Genomic DNA, 22,931 nt, shown 5'->3' with positions numbered 1-22,931 from the left:
GAGAGTGAATGGCACCAAAAAAAGTTCAAACAGATTAGCAGGGACACATTTTTTAACAGGAGTGTGATTAGGGCAAAGTAGTAACAGATCAGAGATTCAGATCAAGATTTCTAGAATATATTCTTCAATTCTCTTCTAAACAGCACAAAAGAATACTGAATTCCTCCTTCCAGCATTAAACTCTACCTGTTTATGTCTTCTTTATGTAATGGGCACTATACTTTGGATGTATTTCAACAATTGTTGTCTCTCTGAAAGAAGGGAGTCTTACCTAAGCTCTCTCCAGAGTCCTGAAGAATAATTCTTCCCACTTGAAGATGGATCTCAATAAATATTTCTTTGAAGAAAGCTTTCTTTGTTGACTAATGGTCACCTTGACTTTTTAAGTACTGTAGTTAAATGCAGTGAATCTCACACTTTGTACTGAACTCTGTGACTCCTTTTCAAAGAAAAGCAATTTTCTCTTGGTTATTTGATATGAATAGCTACCAAACACAGCACTATTGATGGCTACTGCATTTGCTCTTTGCCCATGCAGATATTACAGAGAGTTCATGTGTTCTCTGATTGAGGGAGGGAGTTGAGAAACTTTTACTCTGTGTACACTTAAACTGCTTTCCTGTAAGGAGGATTGCAAACTGAAATGAAAATCTACTAAAAACATCCTATTTTTAATTTTCTGCTTTCACCCATGTGGAGTATCAGGCTTTTGTGTTTGTTGTGGATGGAAGTCTAAAAGTCAACTTTGTGCATGCAGATTTTCGTTTAAAACGGGTCTTTGTCCATGACCTGGTTTTCATTGATTCCAGGATCCCACATCTTGTGCTACAAATATCAGATAATTCACTCCTGCAGGTACTTAGCAGTTGTGAAATCAAGTTGTGATGCCCTTTATTACTTAACACCCTCTTCTGCAAGGAACTGAGCTTACAGGCACTTTTCCTATTAGCAGTATCCTGAGTAGGATTTTGTTGGAGTTTCCCATTTGAGTGTGGGGATCTGCCTGGTGCAAAAGCAGAAACACCTATTTCTTAAAGCTGCAATCCATATTTCTAATGGGAGACAGCCTGGGAGATGTTTAACTGACCATCCATGGTAGTATTTTAGTCACAGTCCATGTTTGTGTTCCTGTGTGCTGGCTGCCCCAGCAGGCATCCACCTCACTCTGCAGGGAGTCAGGCAGCATCTTTCACCTTTATTAAGCCACAGAGTGGATCATCACAGGCTCAGAGCCAGGACAGCAAGTTTTGAAGGGATTTCTGAGGATTCTCCTCCAGTGTGGCATTGCCCTCTGGCTCCTGAGGAGACAAAGCTCATGGGGCTGGACAGTGCCTGGTTCTTAAAGCTCTCTGGCTTCTGTGGCTGATCTTCTCACAGAGCAGTGCTTGGTGCTGGTGCCAGCTTGCCTGTGGGTAGTTTGAGTACTTCTAAGAGTGGATGGCAGAGGGTTGACATGCCCCAAGACTGTCTAGCTACCCTAGGACTTCCTTCTTTTTTCCTTTTTAGTTTGCTTGAGTTGCTCCATTCTGAAGTTTTAATTGCATTTGGTTCTTCAGGAGCAAGAAAGAAAACACAGTCATGAAACCAGATACTGTGGAACATTCAAATAGCACATGACATCTTCCACCAGGTGTGACAGTGCTCCAGAATCTTAAACACAGACCTCTAATGAGCAACACAGGCCTACAATGAGCAACTTCCAATCCATGGGCTCTGGATGGTGCCTGTTGCTAAGGGTGACAGCTCCAGAGCCAGCTGTGATGGGACACATCGTGTCACCTTCTTTCTGACGTGGGCTGGCACCTCCTTGGATATTGGCAGTGCTGTTTGTCTGCAGTGCCTGCAGCAGGGTACAGCAAAGGGATTGGTGAGGAGAAAGCTGCTTTTCCCACTGTTCCAAAAGCCAGGTTTTGCACTGCCAGGAATGCATTATCTCAGTCCTGGGGCAGCCTGTGTTTAGTTCACTCTGCTGCCATGAGTGACCACTGTGGAATCAATTACACTCACCTTGCAAAGAAGATAAAACAATTTAGATTGTCCAGAGAGATGTGTTTGCAGGGTGTGATGGCAGCTGCTTCCCATCAGCACTGCTGGCTCTATGTGAGAAGAGTCAAACCTGATTTATTGGTGATGATGAGTTAGAAATGTCAGCCTTGATCCACCTGGGCTCCCATGAGGGCTGGTTGAAGCTGTTGGCATTCAACCCTTATAGTTTTGATGCTCTTAAGTGCAGTGCCTACATCTTGATTTGCCTTCCCAATTTTACATAAAATGCTTAAGGGACTTCATGCTTTTCAAGGGGTTTCATTTCTAAGGGCTGATAAAGGGGCTGTTTGGATTTACCCATTTTTGCAGGGCTTTGGACACAAAAGCAGTGTGTGCACAGAGTTGTCTCCTGGGTCTTGTATGAAGCCCAGTTGATCAAAATAATAAAGATGAGTATTCCTTGACTCCTTCATTAAATGAAATCCTGAGAGGTGCTCAAATCTAGTAGCTGAACTCCAGGAATATTTACCCCTATGCCAGACATCATTGCTTATTTATGAGGCAGCATTTCAAAGAAATTCTTTTCACTGCAGCTGCTTTAGAAGACTGCCTTCAACTTGTGATAGGTGAGGTGTTTGAAATCTTCTTTGCCTCAGCCTTTGCTGGTGAGGGTTTGCTCTCAGGCTTCCCAGAGCCCTGATCCTGTTTGAGGGAGTGAGGTGTTACCCACAGTAGGTGGAAAAGAATCTAAAAACCCTGGGAGCAAAGTGGATGTGCACAAGTGCATGGAAGCAGTTGGGATGCAGCCAGCTCTGCCTGGGAGAAGTGGCCAATGTCATTGCAAGGCCGCTCGCTGGCGTGTTTGGAAGCTGATGAGGATGAGGGAAGAATCCTAATTTTTGGAAAAGACAATTATCACACTGCTCCTTAGGAAGGGCAAGAAGGAGGATCCAAGTAACAAGGCTCTCAGATTAATTTTCCTGGAAAGGTTATTAGCCAGATCCTCTTGGAAGCCATTTCTGAGAACATGCAGGACCAGTAGGGGATTGGCAAGAAGCAAAGGGCGAGTTGTGCCTGATGTGATGAGATAACTGGTTTGGGGTTGAGGAAGAAACAGTGGAAATTAATTTGTGTTCATTTTGAGCAAGGCTTTACAAGCCAGGATCAGTGGAATTATTCAAACCTTTTATTTCTCTAATTAGGAGACTTAATGAGACAAGGCCTTACAACCAGAGCATTCCAGTGCCCTTTCTGAATCCAGTGTTCAAGAGTACAAAATGCCACTGGATGATTAAATAGCTTTGAAGGAAGTTAACTACTTATGTTTGGCAGACTTCAAGGTAGACAGACAAAATAGAAATTTCTTGCAAAGAATAGAAAGGAGTTTTAAGTCCTCCAAAAGGAAATTGAGACTTTTTAGTTGCTCAAATTAGTCACAAGAATTGTCAGAACTCCTTAGAATGGGACTTTTGAAAATGAGGTTCTCAATGTTCTTGCTTTTTGAAGTTTTTCAGCAAAATACTTTCTGTGTCATCACACAGCAGTCCATAACTGGGGCTTCTGGAAGGCACTATGTTCTCATGACCCTCTAATCTATTTTAGGGAGCTTCAACAGAAGAATTCTATTGCAAAGTGATGTTCATTTAATATTTTTGCTCGTGGATCAGCAAGTGTATTTTTCATGGAAATAGTTCCAGCCTTAAGGTTTTCTCTGAGTTTGGCAGCTGAGGGCAGAGAAGGGGGAAGAGGAAAGAAAGATTCCTTTGGTTTTAGCTGGAAAATAATTTTTTTTAAAAAGAACAGTGATTTCTAAGAAAACCAAAAATACTATCCTTGACATAGCAATTTTCCGAGTCTCCAGTACTGCCATGCTGTGCATGTAGATACTTGCTGCTTGCAAGTGATTGAGAAGATAGGAGCCCTGGTGTAAAAACATAAATAGGAGCATCAGTAGTTGGTAACTTTTTGAGAGACGCTAATGGAAAATGTTTTCTGACAAAGGAGCTCCTACATGGCTGTCCTAGAAGCAGCTCAGATTACATTTGGTGGTGCCTGTGTTAAAAATCTTTAGTGTGTGAGGAATATGGAAAATATTAGGAGAACCTGGTTTATAGTTGAATGAGGTGCTGCCAAGACCAAAATGATGTAAAAAATATTGCTGTGGCCAGTGCTAGCACCTTGGGTTATTGAGACTGATTGCTGCAGTCATGGAGATCTCCATTTTGCCATCCTCTCTGTTAATTAAAATGTGTGTTGCATTCAAAGCAGACGATGAAATCAGTCAGTTGTTCATTTTCCTAGTTTCATCTTTTCCTTTCAGCAGTCACTGCAGTACAATGGGTCCTTCCTGGGCAGCCAAACACAATAGGAAGCACACAGTTAGAAAAAGTCAGCCATCCTTGAATAATACCCATCAGGCAGCTTTCTTAGCTTATAAGAAAGAAGATCAAGAAGCAATTTGATTAGAGTGCTTTTGCAGGGAAACAAAACCAGATGCAGTCTTTTCATCCTAGTGCTGAAAGTCAGAACAAGGACAAATAAATGTGAGTTAAATTCAGATGCGTCCAGACATAAAATGAGGTGTAGGTACAGGTGCTCCCTGTGCCATGATTCTTCCAGTGGGGAGACCCTTGAGGCTGGTGCTTGTCTGGAAGTGCTGGTTTAGTCCAAGCAGAGTTATTTGGGTCCAGGTGAAAGCCGCACAGTGAAATCTCAGAGAGCAGACTCACTGACCAAACAATCCAGGCTGTCATTAAACGTCATGGCTCCTGGAGAAGTAATAAGTGCAGGAGTCTTTTCAAACACATTGAAAAGAAATATAAAACTTTTGTAAGTAGGTGCATTTAAATGCCTGTGGCATTTAGTGGTTTTGGTATATCAGGTATTGCCAAACCTGCTCAGCCAGCCTGCCTCTGCAGCTGTTTCATGGGGAAGCTGGGATCATAACAGTGCTCTGTACCTGAAGGGAGCATTTTCCCTTTTACATCATCTGGCCAGGTCTTTAAGGGTGTGTGAAAAGGTGGCTCATGAAGTCATTAATGCATTCAGGTGAATGAATCCAGGACTGTCCTGGCACCAAAAGGGGTATCAGAGCCTGGCACCTTGCAGGAGTGCTCATTCAGGTTTTATGCTGAGGTGATAATTTGGATTGCGACCTGAGCATGGTTGGACTGGGCTGTTCTCAGACCCAAGTTTCATTTGGGTTTCCCCTTTATAACACTTAATGTGCCAGTTTCAAACCCTTTTCTCACACCTTTTTGTTTCAGAAAGAGCTGTCTGAATGTTTTAACTCTCTGGTCACATCTTTATTTCACCACCTCCTTCTCTTCCTCTCCCATATCTATCAGCAGCTGCTAGGAAACTGCAGATCTTAATACACTGACAAATGCTTTGTTTCATTTTTCCTGGTGACTGTATCTTTCTCTTTCCTTGCCTCCCATCCAGTAATCTTTCTTCCACTGTTGTTCCCTCTTTTTCTTGGTTATGTGTTGCTTTTCCCTCCTGTGAGCACATTTGTAATGCCAGCACCGGCCTCTGGCATGGTTGTTTCTCGTGTTGCATTCCTCAGGATACGTAAGAGATGTTTTAAAAACCTTATCTCACTGTTTACAACAGCTTGCTGCTGCTGTTTAATAAATTACAGGGATAATTGGTTTTCCAGGGTTCACATCTACAATGTAGTATAGCAGGGATGTAACTGTATCTTTCTCAGCCATTTATCACTCAGAAACACTTCATATGAAACACTGAAATAAATGTTTTAGTGGCATAGCAAATTTAAGACAAACCTTTCATTGCAGGTTTCTGCTCCAAGCATTCCCTGCAGGAATCAGTTTTTAGGACCTTTGCTGCAGCCCTGTTAAATAACTCCAGAGACTCCTGATGAGTTCCTCGGGTTTTGTAGTGCTCACATCTCAGAGTGGCGAAGTCATCTGGTCCTGGGGTGGCAGAGATTGTTGTTTCACACAGATATTTCTTCACAACGAGTGTGTCCTGATAGCCACAGCTGGCACCATGAGTCTTGGGGATTGCTGGGAGCTGGAACATGATATGGGAGCAGGAAAGATGGCAGTGGAGAAAACCAAAGTGCACTGAGGGCTTAGAGAGTTCAGTCCAAACACAGGGTGGTCACCAGGTGTATAAGCATCTGACCATGAGTCAATATATGAAGAGACACTGCATCCCTCTCCCAAAACCTTTGCATCAGTTCACAATAAGGGCTTGCTGTCCTGTGCAGTATCCTCACCAAGCCTACTGAGATTCATGTCCACACCTTCAATTTATTCCACCCTTTCCTTCCTCCAGTCCATCTGAAATGGAGCCACTAAAAAAAGCAGACACCTGTTCTGCCTGCATTACCAAGAGAGACACTCTCCCAGAAGTCCCTGGGGAGGATCTCTCCCTGGCAGAGGAGGGTCTGGTCTGCAGCACCACAGGATTTTGCTGGATGGGTGACGTGGGGTCCTGTGCTCCTCCCTAGGTACAGGGGGAAGACGTACAGGGCGACGGTGAAGATCGTGCGCACGTCGGACCAGGTGGCAGATTTCTGCAGGAGGGTCTGTGCCAAGCTCGAGTGCTGCCCCAACCTCTTCAGCCCGGTGCTGGTGGCTGAAGTCTGCCCTGAGAACTGCTCCATCCACACCAAAACCAAGTACAGTGAGTACTGGGAGAATGCCTCTTGGTGCTAGCTGGGAACCAGAGAAGTGGGAGGTGGTGTGTGGTGAAGAACAGGAGTTGTGTGATTTGATGTCAATACTGATGAGGATTCATCTCATCTAAGGGCAGTTATTTAATCCTGAGGCCACTACAGGTTCCCTTAGAATCATCTACTAGAAAACTGTCCCTCTCACTCCATCTAATGCATCTGTTTGAACATCATCACTTTTTGGAAGTCTTGAATTTTCTTCATATCTAAAGTTCACACACGGAGCACGTAAAAGGAACCTGCTGTGGGAAGCTGAGATTTTAACTTGCCACATCTGAGACAGCTTTGTTAGGTGAGATGAATCCTCCTGGTAATGAGTTTCTGGCATACACACCAGCACAGGACAGAACCACAGTGCTGAGGTGCTGGAAGGTTTGAACACTGACTCTCTACTCAGAGTGTTTGATATTTAAACATGATCCTGCCTCTTCAGGAAGGTTGTTGTTAGTGTTCAATCCTTTTTGCTGTCAATATTATTGGTATTATTGGCTCTCAAACAGGTCAGGAAAGTGGAAGTGAGTGTTGTCCTTCTTCCACAAAGGTTGCAAAAAGCAGTGTAATTGATCTAAAGCAATTCTCTTGAGTTTGGTGCCAGTAGAAGGAGGAACACACTCAGGGGGATACTGAGATCCCTGGGGATGGGTTTCTGTAGAAATCTACACCTGAGCTGGAGTCTTGGCTCCCCTGGTAGCAAATGGAGAGCTGGAGGAGCTCCAGCTGAGGTTGTCCCATCTCAGAGTTGGTGGTTTATGTGACTGGATGAATTTTTCCTCAGAAATCCATTGATTAGCTGAAAGGCTCAGTTCAGTTATGAACTTTGCCATGGGTGCCAAGGGCCATTTTAGTTGTCCTGAGATACCCTTGCTGGTCAAGGACAGTGTCTTTCATCCCCACAGTGTGTCTTAAGGCATTTAATACAAACATTTAATGTAAGGTCAGAGGACTTCATTTCAACCTGGACCACAAAATAGTTAAATTAATAAAAACCCATTCCTTTGTACATGACTGAGGCTAGCTGGCCCTCTCCCCTCTGTGCTGAAAACTTCAGCAATTTTACCTCACACAGAACTGCATTGGATCAAATCTGGAACTTGTTGGCCTCTTTCCCTCCAAATCACTGCTCAGCTCTGCCTGAACACATTGTTAAATTCTCAAGTCTTCATTCATCATCAATAAATCTGGATACATAAGAGCTGTAACACTCTGTGCTAGTCCAACATGACCTATTTATGCTGTACTTTTTTTTTTCCAAATCAGTGTATTTTAAAGTTTAAATTGCACTTAGAGTACATTCCTGAAACTGTAGCAAGGAGCGAGCCAAGGTTCCCTTCTTTGGGTGGTTAAAGCTTTTAATGGGCATTGTGCTTCTTTTCTCCAGCTTATTATTATGGGAAGAGGAAAAAAATCATTAAGCCACCAATTGGGGAAAATAACAACATGAAAGGTGGCCATGTCAAGCCAGCCAGACGCAGAAAGAGGCGGAAATCCATCTTTGTGCAGAAGAAAAGGAGATCATCAGCTGTGGATTCCAATGCTGCAGGCTCTGCAGAGGTTTGTGTCACTCTGGATAAATCAGCAAAAACCCCTTGGTGCCTTCTGCATTTTCCTTTTGTGGGGCTTCTCAGCACACCTGAATGCTTCCAGTTTCTATTTTGGATCCTTCCTTGCTGCTCTGTTATTCTAAGATCAGTCTGGTTTCTTGGGGCACTTTGGGGATTTTTACCTTGGCCATTTCAGAAGTAGCAAGCAGATTTTTTGCTCCCACCTTTCCAATGCTCACTCATCTCTTTATTTTATTTCCTTCCTTAAAAGCAGGCAGATGAACCTGTTGGATACTTTGCACAGCATTTAGCAGAGTGAAGGAGCTCTCTGATCCATGTCTAAGATCTCCAAATATTGTAATCAGTAATAATAGCTCATAGCCATTGTGGTTTCAAGGAATTTTATATATATTTTTTAACTATTCCTAATATTTTTTGGCTCACAACATCAAGGCTTAACATACAAGCAAATGGTTTGTGTCCCAAATACATGGAATTTGAGGGCTCAGTCTTTCCAGTCTGCTGTGTGATACAACAGGTTCTGAGCCTCAGCAAAGATTCATGTCCAAATTAAACCTGGAATAGACTTAGCTCTGTGTGGGTTGTTTTCTGGGGGCTTTTCCCATGGTGACAATAACAGAGCTCATGTGTGGTTTCACTTCCTCAGCTGAGTGCCAGTGATTGCTGCTTTGTGCAATGTGAAATAAAATTGGTTTACTTAAATTCCCTGCACTTCAGCTGGAGTAGGTTATTTTATTCAGCTTTCAGTTGATTGCCTGCATCTTCATGGCTTGGTCCTCATTTAGGTGTAGTTCTGCTTCATTTCCTTAGATTATACCTGCTTCAAAGGAACTTAAACTTATGTTGAGCCTAAATCAACCATTAGCCAAGTTTTTCAACCTTTCAGCCAATACAGCTATCTTTGTCTAAATTGCTCTTTCACTCAAGACCTGAGCACATGGCTTTGGGTGCCTGCTCACACTTGGATCACAGATAAGCTGTCAAAGCCATTTGGGCAAGTTATGTATATATAAAGTTCAAAATGCACAGTTTCCATCAGTTGGTGAATGTTTGTAAAGCCCTGTGTGACAGAAATAACAAGAATCTGATATAATACTTCAAATGGAACTTAGGGCTTCACCTCCAGCAGTTCAGTGTTGGGCTGAAAGCAGGGAAATCTGGGTGAAATCTTCTGTCCCGAGTTTTGTAGGAATGTCACTAAAAAAGTGCTATCTTGAACATCTAGACGTCTTCAAAAGACACCAAAATTTCCCTTTTTTCAGGAGCAATAACATCCAAACCGATTTGAATCAATGTGAAAGTCTAAAGTCAAGTTTCTGATTTTATTTCATCTCAGACAACCCGGATTTCATTTTATCCTCTTAGTATTTTCCATTTCTCCTCCTGCACGTCAACAGTGCTACAAGTTTTGAGATACCAGCCCAGGATAGGAACATTTCATGCCAGATGAGTCATTGCTGTTGACCTTTAGTAATGCACCTTTGCTGGGTTTCAGGATGTCCCCAGCAGGCTGCAGGGTCCAGATAGCTCAGTCCTGTTTGGGACAGACTGTCCAAGTTCCCAAGCAGTTCTCGGCCACGGGCAACCTTAGCAAGCTTAAGTGAGATCAGCTCTTTTAGTGATTTAGTGATTTTTAGCTCCCTGTGATTTTAGCTCTTAGCTTGCTAGGTGCTGCAGGCAGGCAGATGTAGGGAGAGAGAGGAGAAGGCCATGTGGGGCTCCACACTGCTGTCTTTGTTGATTCTTCTGTGAAGGGTTCCACTGACAGATCTTCTACCAGAACCAGGCAAAAACAGCCCTTTATATAGGGTACAGGGGGATCAGAAATGGTCCAATGGTAAGGGTTAAAGGAAAGTGACCTATAGGGTTACAGAGGGGTTCCAAAAGGCAGAAGAAGGGCTTCTAGCCTGTTCACCATGACTTGGCATTTCCTATCTTTAGGCTTCTGCTCACCATGGTGCCCTTGCAGACCCATGGCCTGCTGCGCTTTAGTTGGGAGGACAAAAAGAATTTCCTGCCATACACTTTTTCTTCTTCTGCATTTTGTAACAAACCTAAATGGAGGGCTAATTCACTTAGCACTGTAACAAAAACTAGATAATTCAGTTAAAACAAATGTTACCCCAGACCAGCACAGCCATGGGCGTGCAGTCTGGCCCCATCCATGCCTTTGGATTTGCTGCTGTGTCCATCTCCCAGGTGCTGTTTGAAATAAACACGGGCAGGAGAATTTTCTCCTTTTTAATGCCTTTATTAAAAGTGATCAGCTCGGTTGGGGAGAACCAACAGGTCTGCACTCACACTGCTGCTGCCTCCCAGGAGTGACTCAGAGGAGGAGGAAGAGTGCAGCTGTGTCCATTGGTCTGTGGGCAGAGCTGGGGGTTCCATCCACATGAGAGCATCGGGAAATCCCTTGTTCACTTTTTTGGATTGACCTTCAGGGTCCCGCCACTAGCTGAAGTCCTCCTTGGCTAGGACAAGGGGCAAAAAAGGGTCTCAGTGTCTCTGCAGGCTCTGGACTTTGTTCCTCACGTCCAGACATCACTTTGATCTCTTAATTCTGTGTTGGCTCGTTGTTTTTGGGGTCTTTTTGGTAAGTTTGGTGGGATGGCTTTCCCGTGGCATGCTGGCTCCGAGGTCATTTGTATGCCCTCCGATGTCCCCTCCTTTCACTGTCCGAGAAGGGTCATCCACCTGGCAGCAGGCAGGGTGGTACTGACAAAAAGGGGAATTCTCAACAATAGGGAGTTTGTGACGGTGTTCACAGGGGTCTTATGTTGAGGGAAGAGACAAGGATCTGACTCCATATTTCAGAAGGCTTGATTTATTGTTTTATGATATATATTACATTAAAACTATACTGAAAGAATAGAAGAAAAGGTTTCATCTCAGAAGGGTAGCTAAGCTAAGAATAGAAAAGAAAGAATAACAAAGGTTTGCTGCTCGGACAGAGAGCCGAGCCAGCTGGGCTGTGATTGGCCATTAATTATAAACATCAAAGATGGGGCAATCAAAGATCCATCCACCTGTTGCATTCCACAGCAGCAGATAATCATTGTTTACATTTTGTTCCTGAGGCCTCTCAGCTTCTCAGGAGGAAAAATCCTAAAGAAAGGATTTTTTATAAAAGTTGTCTGAGACAGGAGTTAATGACCAACTCTTAACAGGTGATTACAACCTAAAGTTAACATAAAGTTAACAAAGAACTCTCCTCTGCCAGCAGCCAGCTCAACTTGTAACTCCACAACCTTTTAAAAAAATGGGCAACCTTTTTTTTACTGGTAACACTGTTTGTGGTGCAGGAGAGCGAGGAGGACGAGGCGGACGCGATGGAGGACGAGACGGGCAGCGAGGAGACGAGCTCGGAGCTGCGCGATGACCAGACGGACACGTCCTCGGCCGAGGTGCCCTCTGCCCGGCCCCGCAGAGCCGTCACCCTGCGCGCCAGCGCCGAGCTGGACAGGCCCCCTGCCCCCGAGAGAGCCCGCCGCAGCCGCAGGGCCCAGCCCCACTCCGGCAGCGAGGCCGACAAGGGCACGCCAGCCAAGGAGGTGAGCGTGTGTTTTGTAGCACAGTTCATCCTAAATTGACCTTCAGTGCTGAAATAAACACGGGTAGGAGACCTTTCTCCTTTTTAATACCTTTATTAAAAGTGATCAGCTCGGCTGGGGACAACCGACGGCTCCACGCTCACGCCGCCGCTGCTCCCAGGAGTGACTGGAGGAGGAAGAAGAGTGCAGCTGTGCCCACTGGTCTGTGGGCAGAGCTGGGGGTTCCATCCTCATGAGACCATTGGGAAGTTCCCTTGTTTTTCAGTTCAACATTCAAGGTCCTCTGTCTAGCTCTGTCTAGCCGACATCTTTTTAGGTTAGGGTGAGGGGTAAAAATGCTGGATTCTGCTCTTCACGTCTGGTCATCGCTTTGATTTGTCAATTTTGTGTTGTCTCGTTGTTTCAGGGGTTTTTGGCTAGGTTTGGTGAGGGGTCCCTCCTGTTGCATGCTGGATCCAATGTCATTTGCATGTTGACTCCATGTCCCTCACCATCTGGGTACCATCCTCCAGGAAGCAGCAGGGTGTCACTCGACAAAAGGGGGAATTCTTAACCATCAACAACAGGTAGTTAAGGAAAACGGCAGGTGATTACAGCAACAAACGGTTAGAACTCCACCCTGGCAGCAACTGGCCCAACCTGTGAACTCTGCAACATTTTTAAAAAATGGCCAGCTTTTTCTACTCATAACAAGTGCCAAACTTTGCTGCTCTGAGGAGGGCAGCCCTGCCCTGGTTCTCCACTGTTGGACATCCCTCTGGCTGTCCTGGATGGCTCAAGCCCCTGCCAGGGGGCTCAGAGACCTTGGCACAGAGCCCAAGACCCCCCCTGTGACTTTGATTTTGACTCATGGAAAAAATTACCAACCTTATATGAGGATCTGCAAGCCACAAGAGTTTAAGTAGAATGATAGTTAATTTGTCACAGGGTGAAAAATAGATTTTTGGGGTTTTTAGAATGGGGGCTCGGGGTCCCAAGATGGAGGAATCTGGGCGTGCCTTGTCCTTCTTTCTCCTTCTTCCTAGCCTCCAGCCTCCATCTTCTGGTTGATGCTGGCACTTATGGATTGGTTTAGGGTAGAGACGGACAGTCTAACATAGGTGATAGGTATTGGAAAATTATTGTAAATAAAGTACACATAGTTTTTAGTATAAAAAGATAACACCACCCCAGGCGGTCAGTGTGCCTCTGTCTGACCTGCTGAATGGACTTCAGCAGGTCAGGAAAAGAATGTTATAGATAACAGAGAATAAACAACCTTGAACACCAGAACAGAAGAATCCTGACTCTTTCTTCATCTGCTGGGCTGGGAAAAGAGACTCTCAGACACATCTCGGGATCATCCTGACCACAGAGACCTCAAGACTCCACAGGAGATAGTTTGTTTTATGATGTCACCCTTGAGCCAAGAATGACACAAGAACAGGTGAGACACCCAATTGCAAGAGGAGAAAAGGAGGCCTTATTACAAAGGATTCTTCAGGTTTTATAGATGAATAGGATACATTCCACTTGATCGGCTAGTTAATAAAAAACACTTTTCTCACACGCCGTCCTGGAGAAGAACAGGAAAACAAAATGAAAAAACACTACCTGCAGATTGTACTAACAGGTTATTACATTCTTACAACTCCCTAAAAATTCTCACAAGCCACTGGGATAAACAATTGCTGTTTCTCTCTCCCTGACTGGCTGGCATCCACATGATGAAAACCTTTCTTTGTTATTTTTGTCCTCACAGGAAATTAAGCCAGAAGAGGAAGAGAAGCTCGTCCTGGACAGTAACCCACTGGAGTGGACTGTGACTGATGTTGTGAGGTTTATTAAACTCACTGACTGTGCACCCCTTGCCAAAATATTTCAGGAGCAGGTAGAAGTCCTTTTGTCACTTGTCCCTTTGTGTCTGTGGTGCCTGTTTGTGTTACAGGACATCCCACCTTGCTGGCTGGGCTTGGGGCTTTGGTACAGAGACTGTGACCAGACTTCAGATCCATCAGGCCAAGTTATAACACCACTTTTGGCAAGGCATGAAAACCCTTAGAAACTTGAGTCAGAACCAGATTCTCAGAGAGTCCAGAAACTCAACAGCCTTGTGAAAGACCCTTGTGGAAAGCAGGAGGTTCAGTCCTTTCATGCCAAGGTCCACAGTGCCATACTGGTGTCCCATAGGTAGGAACCTCAATGTAAAAGAGGTCATGGTTGCCTGGTGCATACCAGGCTTTCTCCAGCCAGATGGGTTCCATCCTGTTCTAAAATACTAGCCTGGGAAGCAGAAAAGTGCTGCTTGAAGCCCAAACTGGCTGTGTAAATATTTCTGTTAGCAGAAATGTTAGATGTCCCATGTGTGTAGACACCTAATTCCTAACTATGTTCCTCTGAAGATCTGCCAGTCAGGCATTGGATGACCCAAATTTAGGAGATGCCAGTCTTCTCCCCATTAAGCAGATAGGTTTGCAGGAGCAAAGCCAGTGCTCTTCTCATCTCAAGCCAGTGTGAGTGTGTACAGTTTATGTGGAAAAAGCCATTCCTTGGCAAATGAGTCGCAGCTACTGCTGAGGGTAAAGGGCAGCACTAACGAGCCGTAGTTAGGGAAAAACAAGTGTAGTTAATTAGTCAGTGGTGTGGCCAGCTGCTCATTGAGCTGTCTCTGATTCTTCACCATGGATGACTCCAGCTGCTGTGGCTGGGAGAAGGTGGAGGGTGAGTCTGGAGCGAGTGAAGCTCCCCAGAGCAGGATGCTGCAGTTGCTGTGTCACAGCGAGCTCCAGCCATTTGTTAACCAGCCTGGAGCAACGCCAGGGCTTGGAAGCCAACCCTGTCTCTGCTTTGCCAGAGGGTTTTACAGTGGCTTGAATCAAACACAGATGACTGGAGCTTTTCCTTGTGAAGCCCTGGTGCAATGGTCTGTGCCATGAACCTTCAGTGGGGGATGGACCTGAGCTATGGACAGTCTGATCAAAGCAGCCCTTCAGGTGTCTAAATCCTCCTTGTCTAAATCCTAAGCAAAATCTTAACTCCAAGTCAATTTAAAGTGCTGCCTAATCACGGCTGTCCTGGGGAGTTATTGTTGGCTGTGAGTTGCTGTGCATAGACTCTGATGCTCCCTAAAGGGTTAAAAGCAGTTTTGTGGCCTGATATCTCAGTCTATTAAAGAATAAAGAGAGCTTGAGCTCTTTATTAAGAAGAGGATCATAAAGCCAGCAGAGGTTCCCAATAAAAGTCCTCATCTGGGGTACTGGTTCTACTCCAGTTTGGTGCATAGTTATGCTTGAGGGGAAGTCATGACCTGCAGAGGTCCTTTGCAGCCTACACCATTCTGGGATTGTGGGACATTAGAGATTGCAAGGGCTTTGGGTGGTCCAGGCCCCTCTCTTGGTCGTGCAGCAGTGGAACAAGGCAGGTCCTGGGTGTACCTGGGTACAGGGCATGGAGCAAGGCAGACATAAACCTGTGCTGAGCAAATCCTGGCCAGAGGAGGTGGGGGAAAGGGTCAGACTTGGCAGTGGGACAGCATCAGTTTCTCCATTCAGCTCCCTCCTGGTGTCTCCTGGTGTCTGTCTGTAGCCTGCCCCTTGTTTCACCTCCTCAGGCATAAAATGAGCTGATCAGATCTTTGTTGGCTCTGCAGAAGTTCTGCAGGTGATCCCTCATTTCAGCAGCTGGGAGGCTTTTCCCAAGCTGGGGGTTAAACCTGTGAAGAGACACTGGACAACTTCTGAAAAATCATGTTGTGTCTCGGGGAAAGGAGATAGGCTGTGTCAAAGTGGGAGAAAAAAGCAGAGGATAAAAGAACTTAGTTTTTAGGGCAAACTGTTCTTCTTATTCCTCCAAACTTGCTTATGCATTCTGCCCTCCAGAGTCCTCAAACAAACCCATTTTCCCTGTGTTTCTCTCCCCAGGACATCGATGGCCAGGCCCTCCTGTTGCTGACACTGCCCACAGTGCAGGAGTGCATGGAGCTGAAGCTGGGCCCAGCCATCAAACTGTGCCACCAGATCGAGAGAGTGAAAGTTGCTTTCTATGCACAGTATGCCAACTGACTGCACTTCTGCATTCCTTCCTCTCCTCCTCCTTGTTCCCTGTCTTTTTGACCACTTCAGCTTGTTCAAGGGGTTTTCTTCCCCCATATCCTTTTTCTTTTCTGGGAACAAGTGGAATTGGAAGCACTGGGAGCAATCCATAGGGGGAAGAAAAACAAACACAAGAAGAAACGAGCTACAAATGGAACTAACTTTTCTGTACTTGTAAAGCACATGGAAAGACTGCTGGCATCTCTCCTCATGAGCCTGTCCAACCCATTGCCCAGTGATGCAAGGCCAGCATGGATCAGGTGATTTGTCACCAAACCAAACCTACCAGTGGCAGACACATTCCCAAGGAGAAGGGTCAGACGTTTCCAGGTGGTCATGGTTTGTCTAGGACAATTTCTGGACATAAACATTTCTTTCTGACAGCTCTGACACTCTTCTTTCATATTGAAATGTAAGTCATCATTTGTAGCATTACCTGGGGTTTAACTGCAAGTTTGATCTTGGTGATCTTGCGGTGATCTTTTTTTTTTCTTCCTTCCACCTCTCTGGTTTTACAAAAGGAAAATTGTTACACCAGGCATATAATGGTTATTCCTGACTTAATTTTGAAAGGGGACTCAACCCATGGTCTCTGTGATACCAGACAAAATTGCAGTGGATTGACAGAGGTGACACAAGACCTGGTGGGGCAGCAGCACACCCTGAGCCACGCTGGCTCTGCACAACCAGCTGAATATCTCTGTGGTGGGATCTGTACAGTGCTCCATTCTTTACAGGAACATGAAGGCTTTCATAGTCAAAATCTTAACTCCAAGTCAATTTAAAGACCTGTCTTGGAGCCATAAGGTGACAGCAGACTGGGATCAGGGACTCTGCTGACCCCTGTGCTCAGAAGATCCTACTGACCAACACCAGGCTGCAGCTGCTGCATTCCCCTTCACTGCTTTCCTTCTTAAATTCTTTGGAGAAGAGGGAGGACCTTCAGATAGAAGTACTCTGGAATAGATCCAGATCTTGCCCAGAGGGTGTTTTAGTCAAGAAAGCATTGCCTCTGCCCTGCATCACTTGGGAATTCCTGCTTCCCTTTCAGCAGGTTTCATGATTTGTCACTGAGGAATGGGATTGGTGCAACTGCTGCAGGCTGGACCAGATGCTGAGACTTCATCAGAAATGTTCTTACATGGGAGATGAGCAGGACTGGGTCTGTTCTTCACTGTTGCTTTGTTCTGAATATCTTCTTCAAGTTTTAATTGGCTCAAGGCAGTATTGGTTGCCTCTGCATCAAATACTGGGGTTTTGTTCTTCAGAAATCCAGAAACAGGGTTCTGTAGTGGGGCAGATGTTAAAAAAATGGAGGTTTTGACTGGATTTCCTGCTGATAGTGAAATCAGTGCGACTGATTTGATAACTACTTTGGATCCCTCTCAGGGTCCCCTGAAAGTGTTGCTCAGTGCTTCACCTGTGAAGACTGAAGTATTGCACCCAGCAAAGTGAGAGAACAGCTGAGAAAATCAGGGAGGCTGCTTCTCCCAGCTCCTCCTCACTTCAGCCCAGTCCTGGTGTTTCATCTGTCAGCAGGAGACAGCTCCTGGGAGGATTCTGTCAGGAGAACTGGAGCATGAGGACGTTCCAAGGAAGAGAAGCAGAAGGGCTGTGTGCAAACAGCATCCCAGCCCTGATCCTTTACTCATCAAACCCAGTTTCTTCTGCTGCTCTATGTTCTTGGAGTTTCTGGCCTCTGGGATTTGTCAGAGACAATTCATGCCTTCTGGGACACACTGCAAAAATGTCATTTTTTGTCTTCATCAGCCTTGTGACTGTAGATGTTCCTATGGCAGCTAATTCCTCGTGGAGGCATGAGTGGGGAGCAGACACACGCAGACTCTGAGAGCAAGCAGCTCTAGGGCTGGCCAGCCAAGGAATGGGTGAAGCATTGAGCCAAGAACATGGGAATCTTTACTGGCTGTTCAGGGAAGTTAAATCATATTCAAAACTCGAACTATTAAACAACAACAAAAACATTTTAATTTTATCTCGCGCCGGCTCTTTTATTTCTGCAGATTTCTCTCTCACTATTTGTCTTTCACTTTATTGTTCTTCAGTGTTGCCTCATTTATCACTTTCTGTCCTCTCAGAGAAGTTGATAACCTGAAATCTTTATGCTAAAATTACCTTGGGTGGTAAATGCTTTACAATTTCTTTTTAGTCTGCAGGTTGGGAAGAATACAGGGTTGGGGTACTGTTGTCTGTTGCAATGGTTGCTTTCCAGAAAAGCTGGAGCTGAACTTCTTAGGCCATTTCTTACACAAGTGGACAATGAGTGGTGTGGAGTTCAACTGGACAATATGCTCAGATTGAACAGAGATCAGAAGGAACTAATTGCCTTTGCCTGGACTTCATTTCAATTCTGGAACATCTGTAAAGCGTTGGAGTAATGTACTTCAAAGGAGATGATGGGAATCCAACCTTGCTGGAGTAAAATGCCACTTTACTTTGCAGTGTACAAGTGCAAGCCACTGTAAGTTTGTGGGATTTTTTTGTTCCAGACCTGATTGATTCCAAGTTAAATTCAGAGCTGCTGCAGTTCCACAGATGGACTAATGACAGTGGTGAAGCCACATCTCCCCTCCCTGTTGTGAATTTGGCATCCAGGCCTGAAGTTTGTTGTGTTACCAGCTGCAAAATGCCACTGCTGAGAAGTGCTGAACTCATGGTTATCCCAGGCCACCACCAAGGGCTGGGGAGCAGCCCTGCTGTTATTTCTGGGCTGTTGCATGCTGACCTTCAGCACACTGGCACTTTGCTCCCACAGGGAGGCTGTGCAGGTGTTCCTGGAATCTCTTCAGGCACAGGACCAAAGATGAGAATTTTTGGAACAAAAATAGGGGACTGAAGGGTGTATGGTGCCTGCTCATCTTGATCTGCACTGGCTTCTTTGGAGCTTGCACTCAGGCTGAACAGATCCAAGGCAGGTCCTGCTCCCTCCACAGCCCTTCTTTGGCAGAATCAGCCAATTCCCACTTTTCAGACCCATCAATCTCTGAAATTGGATTAAGTCATTAACTTAAGGATTTCCTGCTTGGTTGTCCTGCCTTCCTCCTGCTGTCATGGAAGCTCTTCAAGAAAAATGCTATTTGATTTCTGGGCTTTTCTTCCTTTTTCAGCTCACAAACCCTGGCTTTCCTACCTCTCAGAAGCACAAAGGCTTCTCAGCTCTAGGAGGATTTCAGGGTTTCCAGCTCTTTTGTGTTATCCATATTCCATAACCCTTGATAGTTTGGTCCTGCAGGGTGCAGAAACCTCCTAAAAATGCTGTGTGCCCTCAGAAAACCAAAATCCAGGCACTGGATTGAAACCCTGTCCTTACTGAAGTTCTCAGTAGATGCATGTCCATGCTGAGATGGCCTGACCCACCCTAACAGATGTATTTGGATGCCTGGTGGGATTTAAAAAGTTTCTCAGTGGGACACCTAAACTCCTTTATTTTACTCTGGGCAAACAGCTGATTTGCCTTAAACTGGAAAGTCACCATTCCTTGGCTTTAACCTTCAGCCTGTTGCAGTCCCAGTTGTGTGGTGTCCCCATCTCAGCCTTTTGAAGGCAAACCAGGCAATTCTGGGCTGCCATCATCAGCATTTAGTCACCTTAAAGCCTGCCTTGGTCTTTTCAGGGCACAAAATGGAATTTGGCAGAGCTGCTGTGCCACCTCAGTGTTTCAGAAGCTCTGTGCAATCAGGGCACTTCAAGTACTTTGTGCTTTTCTGGTGCAGTGCACGTGGAAACTCTGAACTCAGTGTGTTCCTCTGATTTCCAAGTTCAAGTGCCAAAAAAGAACAACATGCTGCAACTGAACACCATTGAAACCAGCTTTATTATGCATGGATAAATACAGTCCCAAGGGCTCCATTTTGGTGCTAAGATCTGTCACGCTGTATTTTCCATTGCTTGGGATTGCAAAGCTCAATCCTTACTCCAGGAAATATTTTCTGTAATCTGCAACATCTTGAACATTAGATTTATTTTTTCTTTTCCTTGTGACTGTACACTTTTTAACTTGGATACATTCAACAAATACTCCTTCACCCACAATACTGGGTGTTTAGGAGATGTTTTATACAGTATGTTTATGTAAAAATTCTCTCAAAATGTGGATGCATGTATATTTTCCCCCTCAATAATATTCTTTATCACATCACCTGACCCAGAACTAAAGGAATCTGTTACTCAGGATTTGATCCAGAAATAACTGAGGTTAGTGTTAGGGCCCTCAAGACGTGTGGGTTGTGGGACGAGTTTTGCTCACATAGAAGTCAAAAAGTCTGCACTTAATTAAGAGAAAATTTAAATGCCTCCTTCTGCTAGTAGGCAGAAATGCAGCTGCAGTCTGTCAGACTTCACAAGAGAGGCCTTGTGTCCTTAGGTGCTCATGAACTCCCTGTAAAGGAGCAGAAGCCTTTAATGGTCTCATTTATTCTTTGGTACAATACTCCAGCAAGAAGTGTAAATGGTGTTAATGGCTGCATATAGAATATGAGCCAGTCATCAAAGATGAGAATTTTATAGCTCAGCAAGGCTTTAAAAATGTCAGCTGTCCTGCAGAATAAGAGTGGTTTTGCAGTGATTTGGTGCCATGCATGGGAATTCTCTTGCAGAAGACACATGAGCTGCACGAACCTGGGTCATAGTTACAAATACTCGTGGCCTTTCTCTTTTTTTTAGTCTATGGTGTTAATTTTTGCAGTGAAAAAGGTAAGTCTTGATCACTGCCAAGGATGTGGGAGAGGAGGGAGAGGGCTTCAAGAGGAGGGAGCCTGGAGTTCTGGACTTGAGTTGTCTTTGTGGAGAGAGAGCTTTCAGAACAGCAGCACAGCTGGGCTCTGTGAGCATCATCCCTGAAAGCTTTTCTTTTTCACAGCAAAAATGGTGTTTGAGTCCCAGCAGGGGCCAGGTGAGAGGAGGGAAGGAAGCTGGCAATAGACTCAGAGCTACAATACTGAAAAGTTCTATTTTTTATTTCCCAGTGGAGACAGAGAAATCTGACTCAGATATCTCTAGGCTCATTGGCTGGATAGGAGGGAAAATCAGTCTTTTTTCATTGTACCCAACTCTGGTGTGTCTTCTGGAGTTTGGGAGCTGAAGACTCTCCTCTTGCACCTTCCAGGCCTCCATAGGAAATACCAGGCTAAAACTTGAGCTGTCTCCCGCAGGAGAAGGTGACACTGCCCTGAGTTCAGGTTGTGGATGTGCAGAACCCTCTGCTCTGTGTTGTGATGTGACAGGATGAAAATGCTCATTCCCAGGGCACCCCACCTGCTTCTTGTTGCTCCAGCCTCACTGGAGATTATGGACATGTAAATGTCTGTAATTTATACATTGTAAATGTGTGCATTCCATTTCCCCATCCCTGTTCTGCCTGAACTGGTCAGGATGTGCCAAGTTGTTCCAGCAGCTTCACCTTCAGGGACCTACCTGCTTTCTGGAAAACACCTGGGGAATGGTGTGGGAATGGTACCATGGCACTTTGACATGCTCAGGCAGGGGTGCCCTGTGTGTTCCAAGGGAGGTGACAGTCTCAAATGCAGCTTTGGAGGGGAGTTGAGTCTTTTCATGTACCTTGTGTAGGACAAGGCAAGCACTTAAACCCTCCTGTCTCTCACGGAGCAGCAGGAATCGGCTCCACAGCCAGCAGTTACCCTCCATTCGTGGTGGTGCATGTTGGAAAACTTTGAATTGTTCTGCATTCCATTTTGTACTGAAGGTTTTTGACCCCAAGTTTGTGTACATAATCCCTTTGGTGTGTTGATAAATATGTGTGTATATATATATGTATATATATGTGCGTGTATATGTATGTGTATATATATATACATATCAATCAATCAATGCTGGTGTTTTTACTTTTTCAAGTTCCCAGGGCGAAGGGCATGTTGTCAGTTTGCTGTAAGATTCTATTCTGTATATATGTTTCCATGTAAATAAGTGAAAATCTATATTCAGAGTTATATTTTAATTTTTATTCAGAATGAAATCCCTTTTTACTTGAAACAGTTGTAAGCCACGTTGTTAATAAAGTAACAATAAGTCATATATCTCTCCAGGCTATTTTTTTTTTTTGTTTGTTTGTTTGACAGAGATGTGGTTTGATGTATCAAGCTGCCTCATCAGTTTTGCCTTCACTGATCCCCCAAACTTCCAGAGGTACATCACAGCCTGCCTGGCTCAGCCTCCATAGGCACCAAGCTGAATAGTTTGGGTTTATGCATCTTGAAGTTCTTCCCAGCATCAGGACATGAAACAAGAAAGGTGGTGGGGTGGTGAGGAGACACAGCAGCATCCAGGGATGTTTTAAGGAAGTGATGGGAGCAGAGTGACAGGAATGGAAATAACTCAGTGAGCAACAGGCAAAGGAGGGTGTAGCGACAGAGGAGCTGATGGTGGCATCACGAGAGTTACAGCAGCACGTGGAAGAGGGAGACAGAAAATAAAGCTTACCCAGGTGCACAGCAGCCATTGAAGATGGGGGAAGCCATTCTGCAGTGGGGAAAAAATAGCTGTGAATTGCAAAGGGTGGGCTTCAGGCATAGCTGCTCTGCCAGACAGAACCTGGTGTGCTTTACGTGCCTCGTGTGACGTTTTCCCTGCGCTTACAGGCTGGGCTGAGCTTAAATTCCAGCTGTGCAAGTCCTGTCACCTTTCAGACGTCTCAGTGGCATTCTGAATCCTGCTCTAAAAGTCTCTGTTTGTTGGACAGGCTTGGCTACCAAGCATTTGCCACTGGTGTCCTCCCCTGTCCCATCTGCCTCAGTGAAAGCAGGGTGGTTGATTGATGTGTGCATGGGAGAAAGTGAGCACAGAGTCCACAGAATTGGCTAACAAGAGTTTGGATGACGTTGGTTTGTCTCCATTTTTGAGTTTGTGAGGTCCCCAGGACAAAGAAGTAATTGAGAATCTGACTCCATGTTCTCAGAATGCTAATTTATTAGTTTATAATATATTATATTAAAGAATGCTACAGTAAAACTATACTAAAGAATAGAGAAAGGATACAGACAGAAACCTTAACAAGAAGAAGAATAAAAACTCATGACTGACTCCT

At 44.9% G+C, this 22,931-nt stretch overlaps 1 protein-coding gene across 1 annotated transcript in view; it reads left to right on the top strand.

Moving 5' to 3' along the window:
- Window positions 1-21,920, top strand: part of SFMBT2 (Scm like with four mbt domains 2) — a 116,154-nt gene extending 94,234 nt beyond the window's left edge. Inside the window, exons 17-21 of the mRNA XM_059473030.1 lie at window positions 6,467-6,642; window positions 8,070-8,242; window positions 11,556-11,804; window positions 13,546-13,674; window positions 15,704-21,920. Coding sequence (XP_059329013.1) covers window positions 6,467-6,642; window positions 8,070-8,242; window positions 11,556-11,804; window positions 13,546-13,674; window positions 15,704-15,844 — 868 coding nt within the window. The 3' untranslated portion in view covers window positions 15,845-21,920. The remainder of the gene's footprint in view (window positions 1-6,466; window positions 6,643-8,069; window positions 8,243-11,555; window positions 11,805-13,545; window positions 13,675-15,703) is intronic.
- Window positions 21,921-22,931: the final 1,011 nt, after the last annotated feature.

This window comes from Ammospiza nelsoni, chromosome 5 (genome assembly GCF_027579445.1).
Source record: "Ammospiza nelsoni isolate bAmmNel1 chromosome 5, bAmmNel1.pri, whole genome shotgun sequence".
In the NCBI taxonomy this organism is placed as follows: domain Eukaryota; kingdom Metazoa; phylum Chordata; class Aves; order Passeriformes; family Passerellidae; genus Ammospiza; species Ammospiza nelsoni.
The sequence above is the reverse complement of the archived record's forward strand: the minus strand, read 5'-3'. Positions and strand labels throughout refer to the sequence as shown.